The sequence below is a fragment of the Electrophorus electricus genome, chromosome 19 (genome assembly GCF_041902795.1).
Source record: "Electrophorus electricus isolate QZ-2024a chromosome 19, ASM4190279v1, whole genome shotgun sequence".
Taxonomy (NCBI): domain Eukaryota; kingdom Metazoa; phylum Chordata; class Actinopteri; order Gymnotiformes; family Gymnotidae; genus Electrophorus; species Electrophorus electricus.
Genome location: NC_137515.1, coordinates 6414162 through 6440605, shown reverse-complemented (window position 1 = coordinate 6440605; position 26444 = coordinate 6414162). Strand labels below are relative to the sequence as shown.

At 38.8% G+C, this 26444-nt stretch overlaps 1 protein-coding gene across 15 annotated transcripts in view; it reads left to right on the top strand.

The window, feature by feature from the left end:
* The first annotated feature begins 625 nt into the window (after window positions 1–625).
* The window catches only part of arl15b (ADP-ribosylation factor-like 15b), a 61684-nt gene continuing 35865 nt past the window's right edge, over window positions 626–26444 (top strand). The window contains exons 1-7 of one of the 15 annotated variants that reach the window (XM_081702025.1): window positions 630–846; window positions 1182–1231; window positions 17426–17483; window positions 18129–18177; window positions 19324–19349; window positions 20961–21105; window positions 21485–21544. In XM_081702025.1, the coding sequence (XP_081558151.1) occupies window positions 19344–19349; window positions 20961–21105; window positions 21485–21544 (211 nt within the window). In that variant the 5' untranslated portion in view covers window positions 630–846; window positions 1182–1231; window positions 17426–17483; window positions 18129–18177; window positions 19324–19343. Of the gene's footprint in view, window positions 1232–12546; window positions 12625–17425; window positions 17484–18128; window positions 18178–19323; window positions 19350–20319; window positions 20458–20960; window positions 21106–21484; window positions 21545–26444 lie in introns of those variants that run through there. The other 14 variants (XM_081702027.1, XM_035535632.2, XM_035535630.2 and 11 more) reach the window with 14 other exon arrangements.

Below are 26444 nucleotides of genomic sequence, written 5' to 3'. Positions count from 1 at the left end.
GACTAAGATTGATGTAATTCCTGGGATGTGTTGAAGCCTTTCTCCAGCCCCAAGTGTTAACCTTGGTGTTAATCTTCCACATTATTTCTATTTTTGCTTTAAGACCTTGGTATCTTTCTAACTTTTTATACGCTATTCCTTTGCATCACTTGGGACTGCCACATATTACCACTACTGGTTTATGCATCTTTTCTGCTATCACAATGTCTGGTTTGTTCACTCCATTTTGTATATCACTCTGGATCTGGAGGTCCTAAAGCATCTTGTTCTCCACTACTTTTAGTTGTTCCTTCCATTTGGACTTTGGGATGTTCAGCTCATATGTTCCTGTATATGAGTCCTGACAATTGGTTGTGTGGAAACCAGAATACTAGGACTTAAAAGAATCAGGTCTTGTTTAGACATTTAACAAACCCTTTTTACCTATACTCCCTTGTTTTACGATGGTTAATTTTAAACAATTTTTTTATGTCAATGACTTAATTTTACCAGTAGATGTCGCCACAAATAAATGTAAAACTTTCTGTTCGTTCCATGTATTATAGGCGAAGAAATAGCGCAGCCTCTCAGATATTCGTGATCATGGTCACGTGGATTGGACAAAGATACTTGAGAAACAAGGACCTGCACTAAGAAATTTGTTATAAGACACTAATAATGTTTAAAATCTCTCTGATTAAGTTCTAATCCATAAATAGATAATATATATTTCAACGACCGTGCGTTCTTGTTAATTGTAAAACTTAAGTATAATCATTTGTTGTAGCCATAAACATGACGTCATGCTGAATTCTTGTTATTAGATTATCTGTGGTCGGGCCCTAGCCTACCTGCCTTCATGAAACGGTACTAGTTACATTTCTGCAACGTTTTGCAGTTTTCTAGTTACAGGCGAACACTGTAAGTTACGAGTGTGTTAGCCATCTAGAATTAAAACAAAACCAATGTAGCAATGTATGTGTATGTACAAGAAGATTAAATCTTTCCGCTGGAATTACTACATTAGTATACCCTCGAGGGTATCACAATCCATTGTTGGCCCTGTTAGCTGGTTATTATTGAAGCGTAGGTATTGATAGCTAGTTAATGTTTTCCTATCGAAGAGGCGGGAATCTGAAGCGCATAGTTTTGGATGCATTCGCTTTACACCAGCAATTCATTTGACATTCTGCTTCGAATAGGATTTCACTTTTCTGAAGACCAGCAACCAAGGCATTACATGGATTATCTGGTAAAGTATATATCTCTAATTAGTCAAGATAGCTATCTTTTCCCAGTTCTGGTTAAGGTGAACAGCTTGCTAGTTAGGTTAGCTAGGTTAACCTACCTAATGCTAGTTAACCTACCTTATAAACCCTGGTTTAGTCTCCTCTTTGTTAAACGTTACTAGTGAGATGTAACTCATGAATCGCTAAGTATGATATAGCTGGTTGGATATCTAGCTGGCTGTTTGGTAATTAACGTTACCTACTGTAATAATAGTATTTTTTAGTGTTCCATATCCTTATTGCATAGGGAATATAAGCAAGGAAACGCTTTGTTTTTTTCTTGCAAACAGACGTTTTTTGCCTCGTGTAAGAGGTTAGCTACGCCGGTGTTTGTCCCTAACGTTAGTTTGATAAAATAACACACTCGCTAGACAGTTAGCTAATTAGCTAGCTAACCTAGTTAACCTATCTAGGTAGATGCCATGCTTAGCATGTTTTGTTGATGTGAAGATTGGATAAAGTCCAGCAATGACCTACTTCACATTATGTCAGACTAATCCACATTAAATGGGGTCGATAAAAAACTTTGTGGACATTTCAGACGTTTGATTTTAATAAGTTAAGGTGCCTTCGTAATGAAGATTAATACTAAGCTAGCTACCTAAGTAATAAAATAGTTTGGGTGCAAAGTTTTGTTGTCCTGAACTAAAAGAAACCCAATACAATACCTGAAGCCTGGTTTGAGCCTATGATGTGGGGTGGTTACGTTTTTTAAAAGTCATTGTGTATAGATCAAGGCCAGATGGTGGTGTTTGAGCGCTTTAGCATTTTCATTAAGGACAGTCTTAACAGTGGATTTCGAAAATGGGCCTTGAGCTGGAAAAGTTAATTTGATGAGGTACAGCAGCACTGGGTTAGCTGGGCATTTAGCAGACACTCAAGTGTTGAATTCTAGACACTCATACTGTTGTCATACTGGTCCCATTTCCCTTAAAAATGTGTAGTGTTCTAAATGTCTTCACTTAAAAAAAAGTTAAAGTCCTGTTAATTTGCTACTTGAATAACATCTTTGTGCTTTAGGGCTTTTGTTTTTGAATGATGGATGTGCTTCAAGAAAGTTATACATCCATCATGGGAGAGATTTTATGTATTTAAATAGGTTTATTTGATATTTTGGGAAAAGTATGCCCACGTTCTGAGAAACACAGCACAGTGTGGACTAAAAACAATGTTTTCCTTGGAGTTAACCCCAAATTTCAGTATAAAAGTTAGATTTTGCTATGCAGTTACAGTGAGCCTGTGACTCACTGAAAAAAGACACTCAAGCAGAGCTTTTTTTCACCCACCACTAGATCATCTTTGATATTTTGATGGTATCATTTTGATGGTTGACAATGGTATCAAATTAGCCTGTCACTATAATAAACTGTGGCTCTTTTGTATGAAGCTATAATGGTTTTGCTTAATGTAACCTTTAATCATTTATGTATCATCATGAACATGGCTGAAGTAGACGTTTAAAGGACAACACTGGCACTTAAGTGGAAAAAGACAATTCGGTAGTTATGACACCATCATATAAATATGTTCAAATACTTTTAACATGAACATTTCCATGAGTAACAAATGAGTTTGTTAATGTTTCTTTAAAAACTATTTACAATAAAAAAATTTTTTGCAATTACCTACTTTGGCATGTTCCATACAATTTAAATGGAAAATTAAATATGAGTGTCCGTGTAGACCTGATGCCTGACTGCCCTGTAGGTGGTTGGAAAAAGAGATCTCATGCCATGCAGTGTTGTCCCAGTGTGAATTTCCTTCCCAGTTAAGTCAAATGGTGTAACCAGAGCCTTTGTGTTCTGTTTTCTCAGAGGAATGTGTTTCCTTCACATTCAGTCTGTCGCATATTCTTTTATGCTTTTGTTCTGTATTGTGTGTATACCCTTATGTGCCTGCTTTTTTTGTTATTAAAGTCACTGTCTGGGGCCTCCACTAAAATGTACACTGTGTACATTTCCTTATAGCTCTGTTGCGTAACTGACTTTTCATGGAGGAGCAGTGGTGTGTTTTAGCAATTTCTATACTCCTTTAGTTTCCATTCTGTTATCATGTTTTGATCTAGTATTGATTTAATGAAGAATAAGAATTTAAAAAGGAGAATGGTTGTATGAAAAAATAGATATACAAATGTGTGTTAAACGTAATTTTTGGCAACTCCTTTAAAGCTCAGTTAGGGATTGCTGGAACAACATTGACCATCCTAGAACCAACTCAGTTATGTTGATGAACTTGGCTTTTCTCTCTACATTAACGCTATGCAGAGTGTACACTGCTTAACATGCTGGCTACTTTAAAACTTCTGCAGCTCAAGCACTGTATTGCAAAATGCAAGGAGCTGTCCAAGTATGTTGAAGTATCATTTCAATGTACAGTGTGTGTTTCCCATATTATTTGTACACAAGTCCTAGTCTATGATATTAATAGTGAAGGCAATCACATTGCTGTTTTGACAAATGTTGCTTTGGCCGAGTCTATTCAGTAGTTTTCTGGAACTAATTTCTCTGACTTTGCTTTGTCCTTTTTGATGCCTTACTATATTTTTTTTCTTTTAGTCATCTCATACTTACTCATGTTTGTAGAAAAGGGTGAGTTAAGCTCTGTGTGTGTGTGTGTGTGTGTGTGTGTGTATATATATATATATATATATATAATGTGTGTATAAAATATGATGTGTGTGTATATAAAGTGTGTGTGTATGGCCACTCTCCAAAGAAATTCTTTGCTCTCAGTAGGACTTCCTGGTAAAATACAAGGGGGGGGGGGGGGTTCATATGGTGTTGAAATAATATAAATTGTGAGTTGTCTGCACAGGATGCCAAAGACCACTACACCATATCTTCAGTAAAGACTAGCAAAAGATGTAATAAGATTTTGCAGGTGTGTGTGTTGGCGGTGGAGGTGGTGTTTCCATCATGATAAGCTTGAAAGTGTTTGAATTTTATATAGGGTAATAGCTTGACCCATTTTCAGGTGAGAGTGAGCACCAGAGTAGATGAAGGAAGTCAAGTACAAATGATCTCTTTGTGCTATAGCAAGAAAAACTTTTATTCTCATATGTATCACTTTACTGATGTGTAACACCTGATCTTTTTCTTGAGAGAAATTTGGCCTCAGACTTGGAAGTTGGATTTCTGTGGCTTGAACTGCTTGTTTTCTGGAAGTACCTAGTTGAGGTTCTGCTGTGTGGCTTAGCCTAAACTGAACTGTAAGCAAATATGTGTGCTCTCTCTCTGCTGACAGAAGGCTGGGCAGGATGTCACAGAGCATGTTTTCCTACATTTTTCATCTTCCAGTTCAGTTAATCTGTTGTATTTTGTATGGTGATATTTTGTCAACACATGCTCAGCGAACAACCATCCCTTTCATATCTCCCACTGGTAAAATCAACACATCCTCTTCTTTTTTTTTTGTTTGTCATAGTCTTTTTTGTTTCTCCGTTAGGCTGTTTGTGTGACTGATGGGGTGGTCGGCCATAGAGTGTTTAGGGCAGCACCTAGGTTGAAGTGTTTGGAGGTTCTGGTTGAGTGCTCTGTACTAGCCATTGCAGGCCTTGTTTAATGGGTCATTATTGCCCTGCCCAAACTGCTTGCAGTGCTAATGGTCTGTTAAAAAGCCATTGTTATCAGTCTGATCTCCAAAATGGACTCTTGCTCCAAGGCATCTGGACTGTGTCTTTCGATCTTTATTTAGCAGAGACAAACTTTCACTATTGGCTCATTAATCAGAAGAATCAAATATGTGTGGTGTCATCTTTTTTTTCTTCTTTTTTTTAAATTATATTAAAAAAAACTACTTGGAGTTCTTGGTTGGGAGATAGATGGCACGAATGTTTTAAGAATTGTTATTCAAAGATATTTATAAACTATAAAATTATGTCAATTTTGATGTTTAAAATTTTATTTATTTATTTATTTTGAGAATCCAAGGTACTGGTAAAATGAAGCTCTGGATACTGACATTTTTCTGACAGACTCGCAACACTCAAATACAGTAGTAACTTGGATTTTGAACCAAGAGACTGAATTTCGACCAATGTGGTTGAGTCAGATTTTCCAATAAGAAATAATGTAATATGATTAATGCTTTCTTGATTCCCCCAAATTATTTTTTTACACCTGTATACATATGTAGTTAAACGAAATAAACTAATAGAGAAATATGAAATAAGCACTTTGTGTCTTGATGCTTTCTTGTGGTCAAAGTTTGTTTTTTTGATAGAAATCCAGAGCAAGACTACAAGAAATCCCCATTTAAAATCCGATTGCATCTTGATCATACTCGTTTTAGCCTGTGGTTGAACTCTGAATTTCTGTTTGATATACGGGGCAAATCCAATTTGGTCAAGCTCATGGATGTTTGAGGGTCTACTGTAAATGTATTATTTAAAAAAATTGTAACAAAAAATTAAAAATACAAGGTCATGCAATTATAATAACAGCCACACACATTTCAATAAACACTCTTTCAAATAAACAAATCACAATCAGGTTGCAAGCATACTTTTGTCTTCTTCGAGACAAATGTAAAGTGTTCCCAAACAGCTCAGCATTTTGCCTACAGTTAATATGGCCAACGTGAACTGTAGCGTGACGTTCGCTTCTGTGATTGAGCAGGATGTCAGGCGCCTGAGATGAGTCTACATATTTCCACATTGTAACAGAGTAATTAAAAAGGATAACAATAATACAAGAATGTGCTGTCAAAATATTTTGCAGTTTACCTTTATCTGAAGCCTACATTTAAACCAAAAAACTACTGGAATATCCGAATACCAAAGTTAAAAACCAAATACCCAAGGATCCAATATCTGAATAGTACAATATTCAGGTTCAGACCCAATACTTACTTACTTATGGTCACTGCCCCCTTTTTTAATCATTTCCAGTTCTGTTTCTTTGGATTCTCCACAAGTTTGGTAATAGTACAGTAGGTATTTGAAACCATGTGTCTCTTTTCTCGGTTGTGTAAAGCCTGGACAACGCTAACCTGCAGCTCGGCTTTATTAGCTAATTATTTGACTTGGTTTACATTACAGACTTGGTGGGTGCTGTGGCCTGCTTTGCTTTGATTCCAGTTCCTGCTTTCTTACCAGATTGATGGATGAGATGTTCTGTTGTTGCCGTTATCTGCAGTCAAAGCTAAATTTGATTAATGTCACAGGATCACAGTGGGCGTTGATGATGTGCCAGCATGCTAATGCTGGTGTTGTCTGACTCTTAATGTGGATCATGTTGGTAAATACTGATTGTATTTGCCATGTTTATGTTTATTACTTGCATGAATGCGCAATCAGAGCTTAGTTATATTTAGTAATGTTAGCTAACATTTAATAAGCAAGCAATTGTCCATGACTGCAGAGACAAGTTTTCATTCTAGGTAGGTATATTTACACACAAAGTTAGAAGGCAAAAATAAACATGTTGCTGCCTGTGACATGAACGACTCAGAATATGAGCCGCTATTAGTAAGTCAAGCATAACAGTGGGCAACAGATAATTTTATTTTTCTTCCCAAACTAAAATAGGTAAGCTTTAATACTACCTTTTATGCTTAATCTTTGTTGTTTTTAAGTATGTAAATTTTACATTAATTATATATTATGTATTCATAAATATGGTTGTTTATATTTGGCCTCATGAACATCCCTCCAGCAGTTGTTTGCTAACATGGAGAGGAACCACTTTCTTTGGTGATGCTTTTCCATACTGTTCATAATGACATGAATAAACTGGAACAAAATAAATGTGTGGTGGAGAAATTTTGAAAACATTTGGATTCGGCAGGCAAAAAAACATAAACAGGTATATTTTTTTACACTGTTAATCACTGTAATTATTAGCTTTTATTTTAAAAAAATGGTTAAAAATTGTAAATTTTTGTACACTACTCAAGTGTTGCATGGCAAAAACTACAGTATAATCCATATTTTATAAAGGTTAACTTTAGGGTCTTTTTATATGATTACCCTCTCCAGTGAGATCCAAGGGACTTCATGTTTAACACTTATTGTTAGCTGTGGCTGTAAATAAAGTGGACTAATATTTTGGCACCCTATGCACAGATTAACTAACACAGTAGCAGGCCTCTGGAGAGCAAGGGCTTTCTTTTAAGACACTGAAATCAAACACTCAAATTCTGTTTGAGATTTCCAGGCATTTCAAATATCATGCTGCTAACACGTGCATGAAAGATGCCATGCAGTAAATGGAAGTCCAGTAAAACTAGACTTGTTTAGTTGTCTTGTTGAGAAACCATGTAATGAACTTGAAAAATGTCTGCAAACTATTTTCCAATGCTGCAACATAATGATGGTTAAACATGAACCAGGTGTGACACTGACACAGAAATTGGTTTTGCAGCTAATGTACTATTGTGTAGCATAGTGTAGGCCTATATCTCCCCTGGTTGATTTGTTAACCTGTCAGTGATGGCAGTCAGACAGTTGATCTACAGTAAGACGGTCAGGTGGTTTTTATGTTGGCATGTAAAGGCAGTCCATTCCTATGGGCAGTCAGGCAGTTTCCATATATGTTAGTATGGTGGCTACTACTGATCACAATTCCACCTTCCTGCTTTTTGCTACACAATATTGTGGAGTTGGGATCATGTGGGAATGGTGACTCAGGCCATGTATTCTATGTGCTCCCCTTCCGTGCTTTGATAAGGCAGGATGTAGCAAACAGGTCTCAGAGTTCCACTTCAAAGTGGGGCATATCTCAAAATGGCCTAGGCTCCTTCCCTGGACAGCTGCCTCAGGGCACGATGCTGGGAAATGGGGATCTTCTGTGAGCCCAAACAGGATGCCATTCAAAAACAGCCCACTCCATAAAGACAGACTTCCTCTATAAGGTCTTGGTGCAGTAGGTGTATAGGGTTTCCCAGCCGTCTAGGAGATCAAGGCTATAATTTGGCCCTGTATGTAAGACATTTGTATGTAAGACATTACAAATGGTAATGTGAATGCATTTGATTTCACTCATAATAAGCCAGGATATGTCTTTAAGGCAGTGATGCCATTATTTCAAAAGTTTAAATTGAAGGTTTCAGAGAGAGTGCAGTTCATTAGGAAATGATTCTTTAGCCCATTAAAGAACTATGCATCACAGAAGCATGAACTCACTTTATGCAGTCAAATCATTAAAAAATGTGTGTCTGGGGTCCTGTGTGTTTTACATACACAGTCACTTGGGAACTTACAACACCCAAATTCCAAAAAAGTTGGAACAGTAAGGAAAATGCTATTGAAAACCATAAAGAGTGACTTGTATGTTCTAATCATCTGTGTTAGTTCGAAAACACAGCAAAGCATTATTTGATGGTTTTTGAAAATGTACACCAATTTCAAATGTGAAGACTGCTACACACACCAAAAAAGGGACAGTCAAGATTGTGTAACATACACCAGTTCGTCAGGTTTAGCGAGTAGAATTTTCTGTCATTTTTCTAAACCAATCTGTGAATTGGGTGCCTTCTGGGTCAGGGACAAATGTGTTTTTCCCGGAATGGAGTGGAGCAAGAGAGTAGCAGCCTTTGGAGCTTCAGGATAAATGGGTTATTTCAGTGGCCCTTGGGATGCTCAGAGAGGCTAGCTCAAAGCAGAATATGCAAATATGACAGTACACTAAAAAACTACGCATTGCTTGGAAATGCCTTCCAAACATCTTCACTTGATATGAACAGTTATAAAAGCAACTGCTGAGTTGGCAACACAGATTACTTCGAAAGCTTTAGTAGGAAAACTCTTAACCCTGAGTGCAAGTGTTTTTATTTGCTGCATCATGTTACATCAGTTCTCTCCCTTTAATCATGCACATGTGCCCATCTCAGCCTTGAACCCCTAACTCTTTGCACCACCCCATGTGTGAGGCCCAAGGATGGGGAACTTCTCTGTCCACGTCATTCGATCTATTTCACGTTTTGAACCAAATACTGTGCCGAGTTGTGGAAGCCTCTCCTCTTTCCTATATGGGTAGAAGGATATCAGTTTTCCCTTACATATCCCCCACAGTTGCTAGGAAATGGGCCATGTTTGTTAAAGTGAAGGAGCACCACTGCTGTTTAGACTTCTATACCTGGCAACTTTGCCTGGTAGACACACTCACAGGTCTGAAGATCAGGCATTGGCATCGGACTCCTATAAAAATTCCTCGACGTCCTCAGGGTGATCCTTTTTCCTTCAAGCTCGGGTCCTCTACCAGAGGCCTGGGAGCTTGAGGGTCCTGCGTAGCATTTTACCTGTTCCCAGAATGCATTCTTCTGCATGGAAATCTTGGCTATAGGTCTTGGGTTCTGCTGCAGCCATTATCCCAGTTTGGGGGTCACAGCCTCTATTGCTCTGATTTATTGATGGAACCATTGTTGCCTTCACCTTCCACATCTTTTCCAGCTCTTGTCTCAGCTCTTGGTATTTCTCAAGCTTTTTGTGTTCCTGATGTTGCTATCATTTGGGATTGCTACGTCTATCACTACAGCCCTCTACTGCTGTTTATCCTTCACTAATATGTAAGGTTGTTTAGACATTATTTTTGTTTGTCTCTATCTGGAAGTACCACAGGATCTTAGCATGATCATTCTCCACCACCTTTGGGGGTGTATCCCACTTTGACCTTGGAACTTCCAGCCCATAGTTGGCACATGTCGTTTCTGTACACTATGCCAAGCCACTTGCTTATGGCATTCCATGTACGCTCTTCCTGCCAACATTTTGCATCCTGTGCTGCTCGGGTAGATCCCAGCCCTCATTGATCTTGTATTCAGAGCTTGTTCCTGTGTTCACATGTTGTCTTTCAAACCAGTATTTTCCAGCAATTTGTAGGATTTCTCCATATCAGCCACTTCCACGATTTGCCAGTGTTACATACAGTTTAGGAGTTTATCTGCCTGTGATGTTTCCTGTTCCTCCTCTTTCCCATCCACCTCACGTTTCTGCTGTCTGAGGTACTCAATTTAAAGCACTTCATCACTTGGGGCCATCTTCCTGGCGTACTTCAGGCTCTTGGATGTTTCCTCCTGGACAGGGATAGGGGCTGAGATGGTCACTAATCCTTGGCACCCTCTCCCTTCACTTAGTGTACAGTCAGAGAGTGCTGGATTTGGGATTAAGCCCTCTGTGCACTGTGAGGAGTTTTTTGCTTAATGTCAATAGCTTCCATCTCCTACTTTGGCTAGGTGATTACGCCATGTCTGATGGTAGTGCACAGGTGTTAATTGCCCGAATCTTGTACTTCCCATTCAGCTGACTTCTCAGGACTTCCCACTTTGCTACCCTGTTTCAAAAAGCAGCTACAGCCAAATGCATACAGAGCTTTTAGGGTGATTAGGGTTGAAGCATGGGTCTTGTTTCATCCTGGATAGTTGCCGTGATGCTCACTAATCCTCAGATCCCACAGTACAGTCTCAGAGTGCTGCATTTGGGATGAAACCCTATGTGCCCTCTGATGAAAGCCACTTCTCAGGACTTGCCTCACTCTTTGTAGCTATTTGGCTGTAACTGCTCTCTATAAAGGGGCAGCAGGGTTGTGCTCCTGGTGGATAATCTAGGAGGGTGGGACCTCCTTGATGGACCCAAGTGCAGACCTGGTTGTGCAAAGAAGGGCAGCAAAAAATGGCGCAAGACAACCAAAAGGTGTCATTTATACAGAGAAGGGGATAAAACTGAATTAGTGTTCAATGCTCTGCCTACTACACTCCTGGGAAGGAGAAAGAAATTCAGAACACAGAGAACATAATAAGGAGAACACTTGGTGCCTTCTGGAGCAAGACACAATTGACTATTCCAGTCTGGGAATTAAACCAGGGTTGGCACTAGTCAAGGCCCTCTAACTTAACCACCATACTACAGTGGAGGTGCATGGGACAGGTATTGTAAAGTTAATAAGAATGCAACCATCTTGGCATGTAAATTAGCTACAGGCTAAAAGGCTACTGTAATTATATTACAAGTTAAACTTTAAGTTAAAAGCCATTCTCTAAGCAGCTGCTTAATGCTCTGAAAAATAAAATGGGCCTAACTGATGCCATTTAAGCAGGAGAAGGCTATAAGAAAATAGCATAGTGTTTTCAGTAGCTGTTTCCTCAGTTCATGTTGTATTTAAGAGGTAGCTGTCAACGGGAGTGGTGGAGCTCAAGTTGAGGCCTGGGAGGCTGAGATCCTTCTGAGGGAACTGCTTGTAGTATTGCTAAAATGGCAAATGAAAGCCCCCTGTTAACTGACAAAGACCTTCAGGAAGGTTTCACGGACTCTGGAGTGGTGGTGCACTGTTTTACTAAGTAACAACACCTGCACAAGTATGATCTGAAGATAACCTTTCCTGAGTCCTTACTGCAAAATTCAGAATTTTGCAAAGGGGGATCTAAACAAACCTGATGCATTTTGGAAATAGAATATTTTACCTCAATATAATAATGATTTGCCCACAATTAATAAAGGTATGTTTGGAGAAAAAAGGGGTCAAAATTTCATGAAAAAGTACACCTCTCCAACTGTTAAGCATAGCAGAGCATTGACCCAGCTTTGGGGTTTTGTTGCAGCCAGTGGCACACTGTTTCACTGTTAGAGGGAAGGGTTGGTTAAATATGAGCAAATTCTGGAAGCAAACACCAAACTGCTAGAGGCACTACCTCAAGAGGTGCAAGCTGAACGTTTTGCTATGGTCCTTACACTCCCCTGACTAAAAAATCATTGAAAATCTCTGGACACATCTACCCCTCACAGAACTAGATGCCTTTTGCAAGGAAGAATGGATGAAAGTCTCTTGGCTGGCTACAAAAAACTAATTGGGTTTTACTAAGTACTGACCATGCAGGGTGGCCATTTGCTGTGGACCTTTAAATTTTTTTATTTTGAAATTGTAAAAGATGGTGATCATGCTTAAAATATTAAAGAAATGTCATCTTTAACTTCTACATTTCACTGTATATTGGTCATGGAAAATGTCCAGAAAAAGCCCAGAACAATTCCTATAAATTTCTGGAATTTTTTTAACTTTGGGAGTTCTGACAGCATTACTACCTTTCCTGTTTTTTTTTTTCTTTTAGGATTAGCTGGCTACTGACTCTGTGCCTGCTTGAATAGTAAGAATATGATGAGGAATCAGAAAATCAACAACTTCCATCCTTATTGCGAGTGCAAAACTTGCCCTTGGCCCCATGTCTGCTTATTTCCTAAGATTGTTGTCAAGTGTCTTCCATTTACATCTGCTTTCAGTGTGAATGGCAGGAGATTATTAACCAGGCACAATAGAACTACTTGTGTATCTGTATCTCAAGATTCCTAGAAGAAATGGGCATCTATACAATGGAAAATGTCACTCTATCTCACGGGGATCTGCTAGAACATGCTGAACTTGACTTGGTGAGTTGTTGAATTCCTGTCTTTATGACTTAATCTAGGTAATGTATACTGCTTGTTCACTACAATAAAGGCAACCCAGAACTGGCTATATTGCGCAATGGGAACTGACCAGAAACTGACTAAGGCTGAGAATACAGAGTATGCTATAGTGTATGGGTATGGTAGATATGTTAGGATCTGTGACCAGAGATGATTATTGCTAAGGATTTAGATAAATATTCCATAATCTGCAGTTAGAACATGATTTGCTGACATGTCTATACCCCTAATTGTAATTGCCCCCTCTGTTTTTAATACACTCTACAAATCGATAACTACTTCTAAAACAAGCTTGGTTTTGTAAATAGCCTGTGATGCACGCTGTACATAAAACATGACAAATGGATTGTCATTGTAGTGGCCGATACCGTGTGTACAAAGCTTATGCAGTTTACCATTTTACAGTGTCTTTAGCAGTGCACATGTTACTATAATCTCAGATAGGTTTGTTCGGATCCTTCTGTAGTAACTTCTTGGTGACTTAGTTAAGTATGTAGGATACAACAAAATGGCAGGGCTTTTGGTGTAAACCTTTCCCAGCAGTTTCCATATAGAAATGCAAACTGCCATACAACACCTTCACGAGAGACATGTCAGTTGCGGAAACTGGCACCCAAAGACATATACTATATGGACAAATATACTAGGATCAACTTTAGTCATTGATTTTCAGGTATTTCATTGCCACAAGTTTATAAAGCACCTAGCCATGCAGTCTGCCTTTACAAACATTTATGAAAGAATGGGTCACTGAATTTGAGCATGGTACTGTAATCGCATGCCACCATTGCAACAACTTGGTTTGTGAAATTTCATCCCTTCAGTATATTCCATGGTCAACTGTAAGTGGTGATGATGATATTGAAAAGTGGAAGCATTTAAGAATTTCAGCAACTCGGTCACAAAGTGGCAGACCCTGTAAATTTACAGAGTGGGGTTGCTGAATGCTGAGGTGCCTAGTGTGTAAAAGTTGCCAATACTCTGCTGACTTAATGCCAGAGGAGGTTTGGAACCCTGCAGTTATTAACATCAGCATGAAAAACGCACTGGGAGCTTCATTGCCTGGGTTTCTATGGCCTAGCAGCTTCATGCCAGTCTAACATCAAGCACAGTGTCGTATATCAGATGGGATTCGTTTCAGGGGTTGGCCTAGGTCCCTTTGTTCCAGTGACGGGAAATCTGAATGTTTCTGCATACCAGGACATTTTGGACAATTGTATGCTTCCAACTCAGTTTTGGAAAGACCCTTTTCTGTTCTGACATGACTGTGCCTCATTGCACAAAGCAAGGTCCATAAAGGTCATGGTTGTGTGACTGTGGTGTGGAAGAAATTGACTGTCCTGCACAGAGCCCTGATGTCAACCTTTGGCATAAACTAGAAAAGAAATTGTTTGTCAGTTGTTTTGATCTTACAAATGCTCTTCTGGATGAAATATATAAAAGTTCACACAGATATTACAAAATCTTGTAGAAAGCCTTCCTACAAGAGCGGAAGGTATTATAGCTGCAAAGGGAGACCAAATCCATATTAATGTCTATGGATTTAGAATGGGATGTCATAAAAGCTCCTGTAGGTGTAAAGTGTAGGTGTCCCAATTCTTTTGTTTGTGTGTGTCAAACCTTTGAGACTGACACATTTTGGTTTTCACAAAGTTTACTGCCTCAGTTTTTTTTTTAGTTTTTTTTTTATATATATCCTTATGTCAGATATTTTGTAGTGAAGTACAATTAAGCATCTCATTATTTATTCATTTATTTATTTATTTTTAAAAGCTTTTTATTGACCAATATGTCCAGTTTAAGCAAAGAATTGATATTTAAAGTGTTGACCCTTCTTTTTAAGACTTCTGCAATTCGTCTTGGCATGCTGGATATCAGCTTCTGTGCAAAATCTTGACTGATGGTAACCCATTCTTGCATAATTGTTTGATCAGTTTCCTCTTTATGAGGAATGAACACAGGTTCTAAATGTGAGTTTCCTGGCCATGTACCAAAATTTTTAATGTTTTGTTCACTGAGCCACTTATCACTTTTTGCCTTGTGACAATGGTATGCCGTCATGCTGGAAAAAGCATCATTCATCACCAAACTGCTCCTGGCTCGTTGGGAGAAGTTGCACTTGGATGTTTTGATACAATTCCTTATTCATGGCAGTGTTCTTGGGCAAAGTTCTGAGCAAATCCACTCCCTTGGATGAGAAAGCAACCCCACATATGAATAGTCTCAGGATGCCTCACTGTTGGCATGAGACAGGACTCATGGTAGCTCTCACCTTTTCTTCTCCACTCATTTGTCCAGATGTCCTAAATAGTCTGAAAGGGGCTTCATCAGAGAAAATAACTTTACCTTAGTCCTCTGCAGTCCAATCCCTATACTTCCTGCATGTAGAATGTCAGTCTGTCCTTGATGTTTTTCTTGGAGAGAAGTGGCTTCTTTGCTGCCCTTCTTGACACCAAGCCATCCTCCAAAAGCCTCCACCTCACTGTGCATGCAGGTGCACTCACACCTGCCTCCTGCCATTCCTGGGCAAGCTCTGCACTGGTGACGACCCGATCCTCTAGCTGTATCCTCTTTAGGAGATGGTCCTGGCACTTTCTTGACTTTCATGGGTGCCCTGAGGCCTTCTTCACTGCAATTGAACCTCTCTCCTGGAAGTTCTTGATGATTCAATAAAAGGTTGATTTTAGGCGCTATCTTACCATCAGCAGTGCCCTTTTGATGCAATGCAGTGATGATGATTGCACACGTTTCCTTGGAGGTAACCATGGTTAACAGAAGAAAACTGCAGTCACCACCACCCTTTTAAAGCAACCAGTCTGCTCTTCTAATCAGCATGACCGAGTGATATCAGCTGCCATGTCTTCGTTAACACTTTACTTTCTCCTGAGCTAATGAGAAAATCACTGAAATTGTTAGTAGGCCATTTTGTGGCAGGGTTGAAATGCAGTGGCTGGAATACAGTAATAGAAATTAATTTTCATGGCAATGAATAACTTTCCAATTAATTGCAATTCATCTGATCACTCTTCACAATCTAGCATTAATGCAAATTGCCACCATAAAAACTGAAGCAGCAAACGTCATGACTGTATATGATCCATTTGTCAACAATACTGTATATTTTGTATATCCACACTTTAGCATAAATGAAGTGGTACACTATAAAAAATTGTTCACATTGCCATAAGGAGAAATTTATTTTTTCAGTTCATTTCAGGGGTGTTACTATGCTAAGTACTTAGAACCTCTTGCAAGAATAATTAAATTTTGCTTTTCTGTAAACAACTTTTCTCAAGTTTAACCACCTCAAACCTAAGCCTTTGTTTGAGTGTCAATGTTTAACCCTGACTTGTGGAACGGGGAGCGATTCTTAGGTTAGCTCATGCATCTTCATGCTTCTTTGTCTCATCTCCAGCTTTGGTGGGGTTAATCAAAAAGTTAACCAAATAAAGCGAGAAAGAGGTGAATAAAACAACTAGCTCATGATATTTGGTTATGAGACATGTGTTTTAAACTAGGTGGGGTCAGTTATCTTAATTCACCTGAGCCTTATGGTCTACACATTAGAGATAAAGTGCAGATGTTATTGTAAGCAATATAAAGAACACAGTTATGTATATGAAAGCAGTTACATTTTCATCAAGAAACACACTACTTGGAGACAGATCTGGTTACCTTGAGAGATAGAGGAACATGGAAGAGAGATCTAGAGAAAGGTAGAGAGCATGATTATTGCACATGCATGATACTGTACTACTATTAATAATTCAAATAATCTTCCTCCATCTGTTATACTTGAGATGAGGAGGTAGTCACCAAGTAATACATGTATAAAGGCTAATATGCAAACACTAGAATAATAGGCTTAAGGCATGGATATGATAATTTCAGGACTAACTGAAATAACAAGACATACGAAAAGTTAAAGTAAATTGAGAGAGCAGATTTCATAACAGTTCAATGATGATAGCTAGTTAGGCTTCACTGAGAACTGAGCATGCTGAGCCTGTAATGTATATAACAATGCATTGTTGGCCATACATGATTAACAAATTCAGATGGGGGAGTCTGTAATGGTCACTGAGGGGTGCTATGGGTCCATTGTCTGTCTGTCTGCAATCAGTATGGAATACAAATGCTTGTTGTTAACTTTAGCAATTTTATTATCTTCTGTACATGAATTTGATCTGTGATGCTCGCAAGAAGACCTTTCTTAAGGGAAACATCAAATTCCAGTAGTCCTTCAGGAATACGTTTTCTTGATCTAAGTATTCCAGGTTGTGAAGTCATCCCTAAATTCCAAGTGGGATACTTTATGGCCTTGTTGTTCCTCAGTCCAGGTTTGGGGTTGTAAAGTTTGGGCCATGTGTCCTGGCAGGGTAATAAACCTTCCTTACAGAGTGGTTTGGAGATCCGATAAGGGAAGGGTGTGCCCTTTTAGCTGAGGCAAGAGTTCTGGTTTTTTGCAAATTAGGCCTCTCAGAGTGGGTGTTATGCGTTGTACCAGGGTTGAAGGTCTGGCCAGTCAGTAGGGCAGAGACTGGTATTCCAGAGCATCTTGATAAGAAGACCTTATGCAAGGGATGTTGGGGTTACTTTCAGCCGCAGGAGCGGGCACTGCAGCTTCCACTACATTTAGTTAATGAATGGGATTTGTAGTAGTCTTTATTGTAGCAATCTGTCCCTTGTGTAATAGAGGGTGGTATTTCCTCCAAAATGTCCTTGTGTTTCCTGTTTTTTTTGTTTTTTTTTCTGGGGCAAGCTGGCTGACTTACCATCTTTCACCTCAACGGTCTGGTGGCAATCACTGGGTGATGGAGGTGAGCATTACTCATCGGGATTTACATTCAACGCATTGTGCCCGTGTGGCTGTTTGTGTTTACACTCAAAGCACTATGCCTATGTGGGTGTTTGTGTCAATGCACTGGCATCTCTGCTTTGAGCACTTAGCCTATCACATTTGCTCTTTGTACTGCTGCCACCACGGTGATTGTGCATTGTATTCAAGACCTATCAGCATGGCCATCTGTAGCACCTGAAGTAAAGATTAGGCCTCGTGTGATATTTGGTAATGGTGGCACTGCTTGTCTCAGAAGGGACTGGGGGAATGGGGTGATGTTTTAAAGCCTGCTTACTAACTGAATGAGAATTTGCAACAGTGTTGAAGCTGTAACAGGTTTCTGACTTCAGTCTTCTGACTTCATAACAATTGCATGAATCCTTGACCTAAGATATGAATGCCTATTTATGTGAACAATGAAATACTCTAATGTATTATTAATACCTTTCTGAGGATTTCCTTTTTTCAAAACCAAGATGTTAACAACAATAATTGGAGACCGTCATGGTGTTAAATAAGAAAGCATGATTCAGTTATGTAGTAATGCACCAGCATTCCTTAATATCTTTGAGAACAAAAAACATTTTTGCTTAGTAAAAAAAAAGCTTTATTTTCAATCTTATAGCAGGGAGGTAATCTGATATCTGAAGAAAATGCATTTCCTTTTTTGAAAGGTAAGGATAATAGACAGGAATAGTCCACTCATTCTCCCCAAGCTGATGCCTTCCTTTCATGCTGACTTTTCTCCTGTTTTGCTTGCATTTACTTTCTAGGTTTATGATCTAGGACATTATTAAGAAATAATAAAAAACATAAACATAAAGCTAATCTTAATGAGGCTGAAATATTTGCCTTATTGAGATTATGGTGTGTGTTTGTCTGTCTGTGTCTCTGTCTGTGTGTGTGTGTGTGTGTGTGTGTGTGTTTGTGTGTCTGTCTGTCTCTGTCTAATGTTAAGCCTATATGTTCTGTATTTATTGTAGTGACTAAGAGACCAGATTGATTTTAAAAACTACAGTTAAATCATATTCACGAGATATTTTTTAAATATTTTATTTCTAATAGAATTTGAAATGTTTAACCTTTAGAACATTTAAAAACAAGAAATCCATATTTATCCTTCCATCTTGTTGTGATGGTCTCTTTGTCTGCCTGTACCAGTAGACTTAATCATCTTATGTCACATTTTAAAAATCTGTTGAATCCAAATAAAACATTGACTACTGAGTTAAAGAGGTGCAAACCAGTTGTTGTGTATACTTTTATCAGTATACCCAAAACAAACATTTCACATAAAGCTCAGCAGAACAGTTTGGCTGATATTTTGTACTGAAATTGTGAGTGTTCTAAGCTGTGCAACATGCTCGCTTCTTTTCACAGTATGACAGTCAAAACACAGCAGCATCAAAACTGTTAAATCAGATATATGTCTGTGCTTAGAATACTTTCCTGCTTAAAACCTAAGAGATTGAAATGCTATTGGTGTTATCAGTGGCATAGATATATTGGTAGCAGTATTCAAACTGATAGACCACAGCACTATCCAAAAGATTTACGTTCAAATGTGTTTGTTTAAATGCACTCAGATTCCTTCAAACCCTATAGCATTGCAGAAATGTAGCTTTCATGTTGGTTTAAATAAAAGCAGAGGCTTCCTTAAGGAAATGAAAGCTGTTATGTCCACTAGAGGGCAACCTCTGTTTTAACTATTCCTGCTCCTTTTGTAGTCAAAATTTCTTGCTCTCTACACACAGTCCTCATCAGTCACTTGTTGAAGGTCTTCAGTGCAGCAGTGTTAACATAGCCTGTGTTCATTATAGGCTGCCATCCCCACTGCTAGATGGCTGTGAGTAACCTCCTGATTTGTACATGTGGCATGTTCTTTTTCTGCCTGCCCTGAATGGCTGCATGCCCCTACTCGCTAAACCAACCTGTGTAATGTGCTGTTGGGCTCCATGGTGTGCCTGTTCTCTCACCCTACACTCTATTATGGCTGTAGAGAAGGAAGAGTTGACCATTCTCATATGAAATCAGTGTCTTTCTCTCCTTTTGAATCTTATTTATTTTTCAAAACACATCTTGTTTTGAATATTTACTGTTTGGTATTTTAGAAAGCAATATTTACTTCAGATGTGTTCCTTCAAAGATTTGCAGTTGGTCAATTTACAATTAAGGTGTTTAGAAAGCAGCAATGTAAGTTTACTATCTCAAAGGCTCCTAGTTCCATCCTCCTCCCAGTTCTGCCCCCTTTTCCAGACGCAATTAGGGAATGGCTAACTTTGAGGTGAATTGATACTCAATTACAAAAAAATGTCCTGCTATCTATGACTTTATGCTAGGTGACTTGATCTCTAATGCTATATTGGTGTCATGTTGAGAACAGATCTAGGCAGTGTAATATTTTACTGTCAATATTTTATCATGATGTCAACCAAAAATCGAAGACAGCCTGAGAGAATACATGGAACAGATATATTGGGATCACTTATTCTCAAATGTTCTGGGAACATTTTACCTCTGAGTTCATTGGAAGCATGGTGGTGCTATGGAGGGGTTTCTTTTCCTTCTTTTGCAGTAACGTCTACTAAAGCAGATGGCGTTAACAGATGTAAGACATCAAGGACTAGAGATGTCCTTTAGTTTCTAGAGTGACATGGGTGCACACGCACACACTATTCTGGGATAGACATGGACACTGTTCTACCTGTATAGATTTTTTTAATTTATTTATTTTTAATTGTCCCATACTTCTTTTTTCTTGCATTTATATTTATACCTCTTCTTTTCATTGTTTCTTTTTGTTCCCTTTCTTTCAGTTCTCTCCCACTCACTCAATCTCTCTCCCTTGCGCTCTCTCGTCTCTCTCTCTCTCTCCTCCTGTCTCCCTCTCTCTGCCTGCTTAGAGTGGAATTTGGTTGAAGTTGATGAATAATTGAGATCATTTAGAATGTATGGTATGTTAAAGATTCTTCTTATATGATGATCTTATGTTTTTGCTAGGTACTAGGCGCACGCGCGTTTGCGCTCTGTGCTTATGTGGGGTTCTTGGGGATGTTGGGGGGGGGGGATTTAACAAAAACATGATTCTGCATGTTGATTCATTAAAGACAACTTAATAGCTTTTTATCTGTGGAATATTTAAATGACTAATGATCCTGCACCTGTGAAACTTCATACTATTAAGTAACAATACTCTAGCACTTATTGTTTGGTAGTGTTTGATATTGTACTTATCATTGTCTGATAAAATGCTTACGCTAATTTGGCAATTCTTCTAGGTATCGATTCCTGTATTTCAGCAATAGTCCAATGGTATCTTGAATTCTAACCTACTGTACTGGCTAGATTGCATTCTATGAGTTGATGACAAAGCACCTTGTAAGTCATTCTGGATAAGAGTGTCTGATAAAAAATGTAAATATAATGCAAATGTAAAATCTTGATCTCTTTCCCCTAGTGTTTTAGAACCCTGTGCTGTAAAGGACCTCCCCCACCCAGACCAGAGTATGATGTAGTGTGTATTGGGCTCACAGGCTCTGGAAAGACCAGTCTGCTTTCCAGACTTTGCAGCGAAGCCACAGACAGCATTGTCCCTACTACAGGTCAGTGCAGAACCTGAGAGCTCTGCTATAGTACAGCAGACCCACTATCCCACAGGACCGCCCCCCCCCCCCCCCCACACACACACACACAAAGAGACAGCACCAGTGTACCAGCCACCATACCAGAACACACACAGTCAGAAGTGTTTTAAGAATATATTGAAATGCATTATATAATTATAATGCACTATAATGTAGCCATTTTGCTTCACTCTTAGTTTGCGTTTTGTCCTTCCTGTCCTGAAGCAGCAGAGAGTAAAAGAAAAGGTGTATTTTGTCAAATACAAGTCTGATAACTTTATAACTTTTAAAGTGTAAGTGAAGGGTTTATTTTTCAGACTGCTGATCTTGGATACTTTTGCTCTTGTTGTAAACCCAGGTTTTAGCATCAAAGCTGTGCCATTCCAGAATGCCATACTGAACGTCAAGGAACTAGGAGGTAAGCATTATCCTATGTGTGCTGAAGCACCTGCGGTTTGCTCTGTAGGCCTTGGTAATGACAGGTATTGTAATAAGATAGTAATACTTGGGTGTATAGAACTGTGCAAACTGAAGACCCACCAAAACATTTTAAGCTCGTTTAAATATTTATTGCATGTAAATACATTTCATGACAGAGAAATAAACAGTAATAAATCATTGGTCACATTAATGTGATGTGTGTGTGTTTTCTAACAAGTTACTGAAATCTTGCGAGATGACTTGAGCAACACAGGTTTTAATTCCTCTTTTAAATATTTGAGGGGAAAAAACAAATTTGTTTTAAACGCATTGAAACACAAGACCTACAGGTGTGCAGAACAAAACCCCACCTTTTAATGTATCTGAAGCTGTGTGGGACTACTTGGACAAATAAAAGAACAAAGCACAGACATAGGTAAAGATGCAGGGAAGAATTGACCATGGGAACACTTTTGTTTGTGGAGCAATTTTTGTAGTTCTTTAAGTCTACGTCTATTTTATAGTGCATATTTCACATTAAATGTTTTATTGTATTTAATATGTATATTGTTGATAATGTATTTTCAACATGTTGGTATATTAGTAGATTGAACCTGGCTATGTCAATGGATAATTTTTAAGGATGTCCCGATCAAATTTTTTTGGCTCCGATACTGATCTGAGTCATTTAATATTGAGTGTCTTCCGATATTGAGTCTCAATCCTATACTTATATTTTCCTAGATAATACTATTGCAGTGCATACTTAAAGTACATTACAGTTATTACAATCAATCCAATGTATATGCTGACAATCATCCATTGCTTTTTCTTTTTTCTCTCCATATTTCTTGCATTGCCCTGCAAAATTATATGGACCCGTTACTTGTCTTTTTCCCGAGTGCTCAAATTCTCCTCGACTGCTTATTTTGTGTGCTCTGCTGTATGGGACCTGTGGAACTACCTTGTGTGCAATACCGCAAGCTTTAAATTAAAGTGGAGTCAATTCAGTGTGCCTTGAGACTAAGTAATGACATTGGGGAAGCATCAGAAATCCAAATATCTGTGGTAAAGCCAATAGCAGTCACATCTGATAAAAGACCTTGTATGCGGTTGTAAACCTTGTTGTAAAGCTTCAGTAGAGCCATGTCTGAAATGTAGTGTTGAGGGGGTAGGACATATAGCTCCAAAAGCTCCAAAAGATGATGAAAACTTATATTTTCTAGCACAGCAATATGCTGGTCATCCAATGTGATGAATGCCATGTCGCTGTGTGGAGAAAGTTTCTTCTTTTAAAAGTTTCCTCTAGTGTGAGTTACTTCGGTGCAGCTTTTGCCTGGCTAACCTGAGTAAACTCACTTTATTCCTCCAATTGTTTAAATTTTTAGGTGGCGTATCAAATTGGTAGTATTAAACATAGCTCTGTTACTACTGCCTCACCAAATGCTTGCATTGCAGACATTACACGTGGCTGTTGGACTTGTTTCATTCTCCAGTTTAAAATATTTCCACACTGCAGACAGTTTAGGCACATTTCTGTTCTCCGTTTGACATCCGTATGATCGCAAACAAAGGATTGGGCTTGGGTTCATGCTCAATAAAGCTGATACTGGTCAGTTAAAAAATTCCTTGATCTGTCCCGATACCAATCTGTGAGATCGGATCGGGACATCCCTAATTTCCCTTTGCGATCAATAAAGTTGTCTATCTAACATCAGTAAACAGTTATAAATACAGAGCACTCCATATTTCATTCTTTTCCATTTATTATCACAGTTTATTTTATTTTTGTGCTTTTTCTGTGCTATTCATGTAAATCGACTTTGGGTATGTGAAAGGCGCTATATAAATAAAATGCCATCATGCACCAAAATAATACCTGTCTGCACCACATCAGCTGACACACGATCTGAAATATAAATGTTGGATGCTATGAGGGGGATGTGTTGTTGGGGCTTTCTGCTTACCTTATTAAATGCATCATATGCAGGAAATCTCTCCGATGGCACTGACATACTGCATCTCTTGCTGTCATCTGAGGATTTGACCAGGCTGTAGGCCTTTCATGCTTATTGGGTGTTGGAGTAAAGAAATGGGAGTAAAGATGAAAAGGTTAGCGATATGGATGTATAGAGGTGGAAACCTTCCTTTTAAAGCCCTAGTTAGTGTAAATTGCTAATCATTTGCCCTGCACTAGTTGCCATTATCCAGCTATTATTTGGTCGGGAGACAGTTTAACACAGCATTAAATGATCATGGTTGAGACATTTATTGTGGATATTGAGCCTATGTTCAATATCTACAATAATGTCTCAACATGCCAGAGTTGCAGAGTTTTTTGTGCTAGTGTGTCAATGTTGCTGGGTTAAAGTGGTCTGTCGCACAAATATGCCTTCAGCAGTCCCTAGAATCTGACTGTTGATGACTCATAAGGGCTAAAGGCAGATAGATAAGACAATCTTCATGGCAACTTCTAGGCTATAGACTAACCTTACACCTAAAGAGTGTACTTACAAGGCGTTTGTGCAGGGATTGTCCTAATAAAACGACTAGTGTTTTGAATAAATAAAAAACTGGGAGAAATGTGAGATTAAAAATAAGAGATATAAAATTATGATGTAATCTGTTTGGAATGAATAAATCCCAAGATTTTTTTTCTGATGAGATTATGGAAAGTATTCGTATGGTGAGAATACTTATGTGGTTTAACTGCATTGTGTGACTCTAGTAATGAGGCATGATACCTTTTATATTCATGAGACAACTTCCATCTTCCTGTGTCAGCCCCTCCTGACATGCAGAGGTTCACCATTCAGCAAGAGGAAGTCAAGTATTTTATAGAAAAGAGCACACTTTCTCCTTTTCATGTGAAAAGTCCCTGCAAGTTGAGACCAATCCTCAACTATTCTCCCTAAGAATTTTCCAGGTGAAATGTCAACGAGGCAATCATTTATCCTGCCTTTTCCTCTTTCTTTTTATCTTATTCTTTTTATCCTTGCCTGCTTGGTTGGAGTTCATCACAATGTCAGAGGCCTAATGGAGGAAAGAGAAAATGAAGAAAAACAAACTGTGGTGTAGGGGTTATGGCAGGAGTATAACCCCAGAGCCAGCGCTGGCTCATATAGTATTTTGTTTTTGCTGGAGGCAGTGATGGGCCATGATGTTCTCACTCTCTGCCACTTTGTCTTTTCTACGCTCAGTTCTCCGCAAAGATTTTTTTTTTTTTTGCCTTGCGCATTTTTTGGGGGGTGGAGGGGATTGGAGTGGGACGGGAAGTGATGTCTGGATGCAGGAAAGGGATTGGAGTGTCGGGGGTGCACCTTTAAAATTTGCTTACCTTCTGTGCACGTTTCCCCTTAGCCCCATGACGCTGACGCCCTGAATGATCTGTGGGAGTTGGCAGGCCTTGAAGAAGATGTGCCACATGCTTGCTATTGCCATCGCCAAAGTGGCCATCTGAAAACACTTAGCTCACACTCCTGCATGCCCTCTGTTCCTCAGGATGCTGGCCATCATTTAATGATTTCTGTGGCAATGTGTTTTTCTTGTATAACCACTCACTATTATAATGTTCTAGCCAATCTGTGATGGATGGTGTGTTTTCCCCATATTGCTCCTGGCTTAGAGCATATGTTTTGTGTTTGAACAGAAAGTAAACCACTGTCTTAATGACTTCTCATCTCCCTGGCATTTTCCAGCTGTGTTTGAGTTTCAGTTATCACCAGTAGATGGTGACGTAAAGCCTATAGTGTACCATTTTGTGGCAATGTTTTAGTGATGGGAAGGTTAAATGTGTTATTTGGAAAACTGCTTATCTAATAACTGAACTGCAGTGGCTGGGGACGGGATTGACGACCTTTGGAATTGGCAGTGTGAATGGTGGTGGTATGTGTTATTTGACGTTTTGAGGTAATATGTCAAAGCTGTCTGGCAACATCTTTTCAGACAGTCCAGTAGAAAGAACCTTCACAATCTCTTGAATGGAGGTGCTGGGTTTGTTTTAGTCACTCAGAACAAATTGTAGTTAATACTGTATACCCATTTCTAAGAGAGAATGATGCCCCTGCTGTCAGCTTATCGTAACAGAGTTGTTTGTTTAACAACATAGGACTACAGTGGGGGATTTGGAATCAACAGAACAGTAAGCCCAACCTTTTGATTTTTTTTATTTTATTTTTTTTGTAAAACACCAAAGAATATTGAACTATAGTTGGCTATAGTTGGGGAAATGTTGCCTACCTAATACTCTCAGACTGGCTGAAGAGCCACAATTCCCTCAATGGTTTGATTTTATTTACATTGTTTATGAAACATGAAATAAAACCTCTTGTGATTGGTTGGAGTAGCTGTAGTTGGGTCCCTGTGAAGTGCGTCACCATTCCTGGTTCTGCAGTATCCAGCCACTGTATGTTTTTGCTGTTTTTCGCCTGCTCTCAACACAACTAATTCAACTCATCATCTAATTATGAATGAGCCCTTAACTAATTAGAGTGGAGGTTATTAGAACAAGGAGAATGCAGAGAATGTGCCATAGTGGGAACAATAATGGAAGGAACCTCTTTGTATAATGTTTATTACAGCATGTAGATTACTGCATTTTAACTTGTTGCCACTGACTTTCATTCACTGTTAATTGCATTACATTTTGGCCAGAAAAGCAGTCAGAAATCGGTAAAAAAAACGAGTACCAGTGAGTAGATGTTTAGTATGGTTAGCTGCCACTACCCATAAAGAGGATGAGGTGTATGGACTGCCGCTTGTAAATAATGCAGTATGCTCTTTTTGTAAGCATGTTGGACAGGTGGGCGGCAGAGGACTGTTTAAGTCCCATCTCTTTAGGGTTCAGGTTGCCCCCTTGGTGTCTTGTGCTAACCAAATCCCTGCTTTGTTTGTGCATC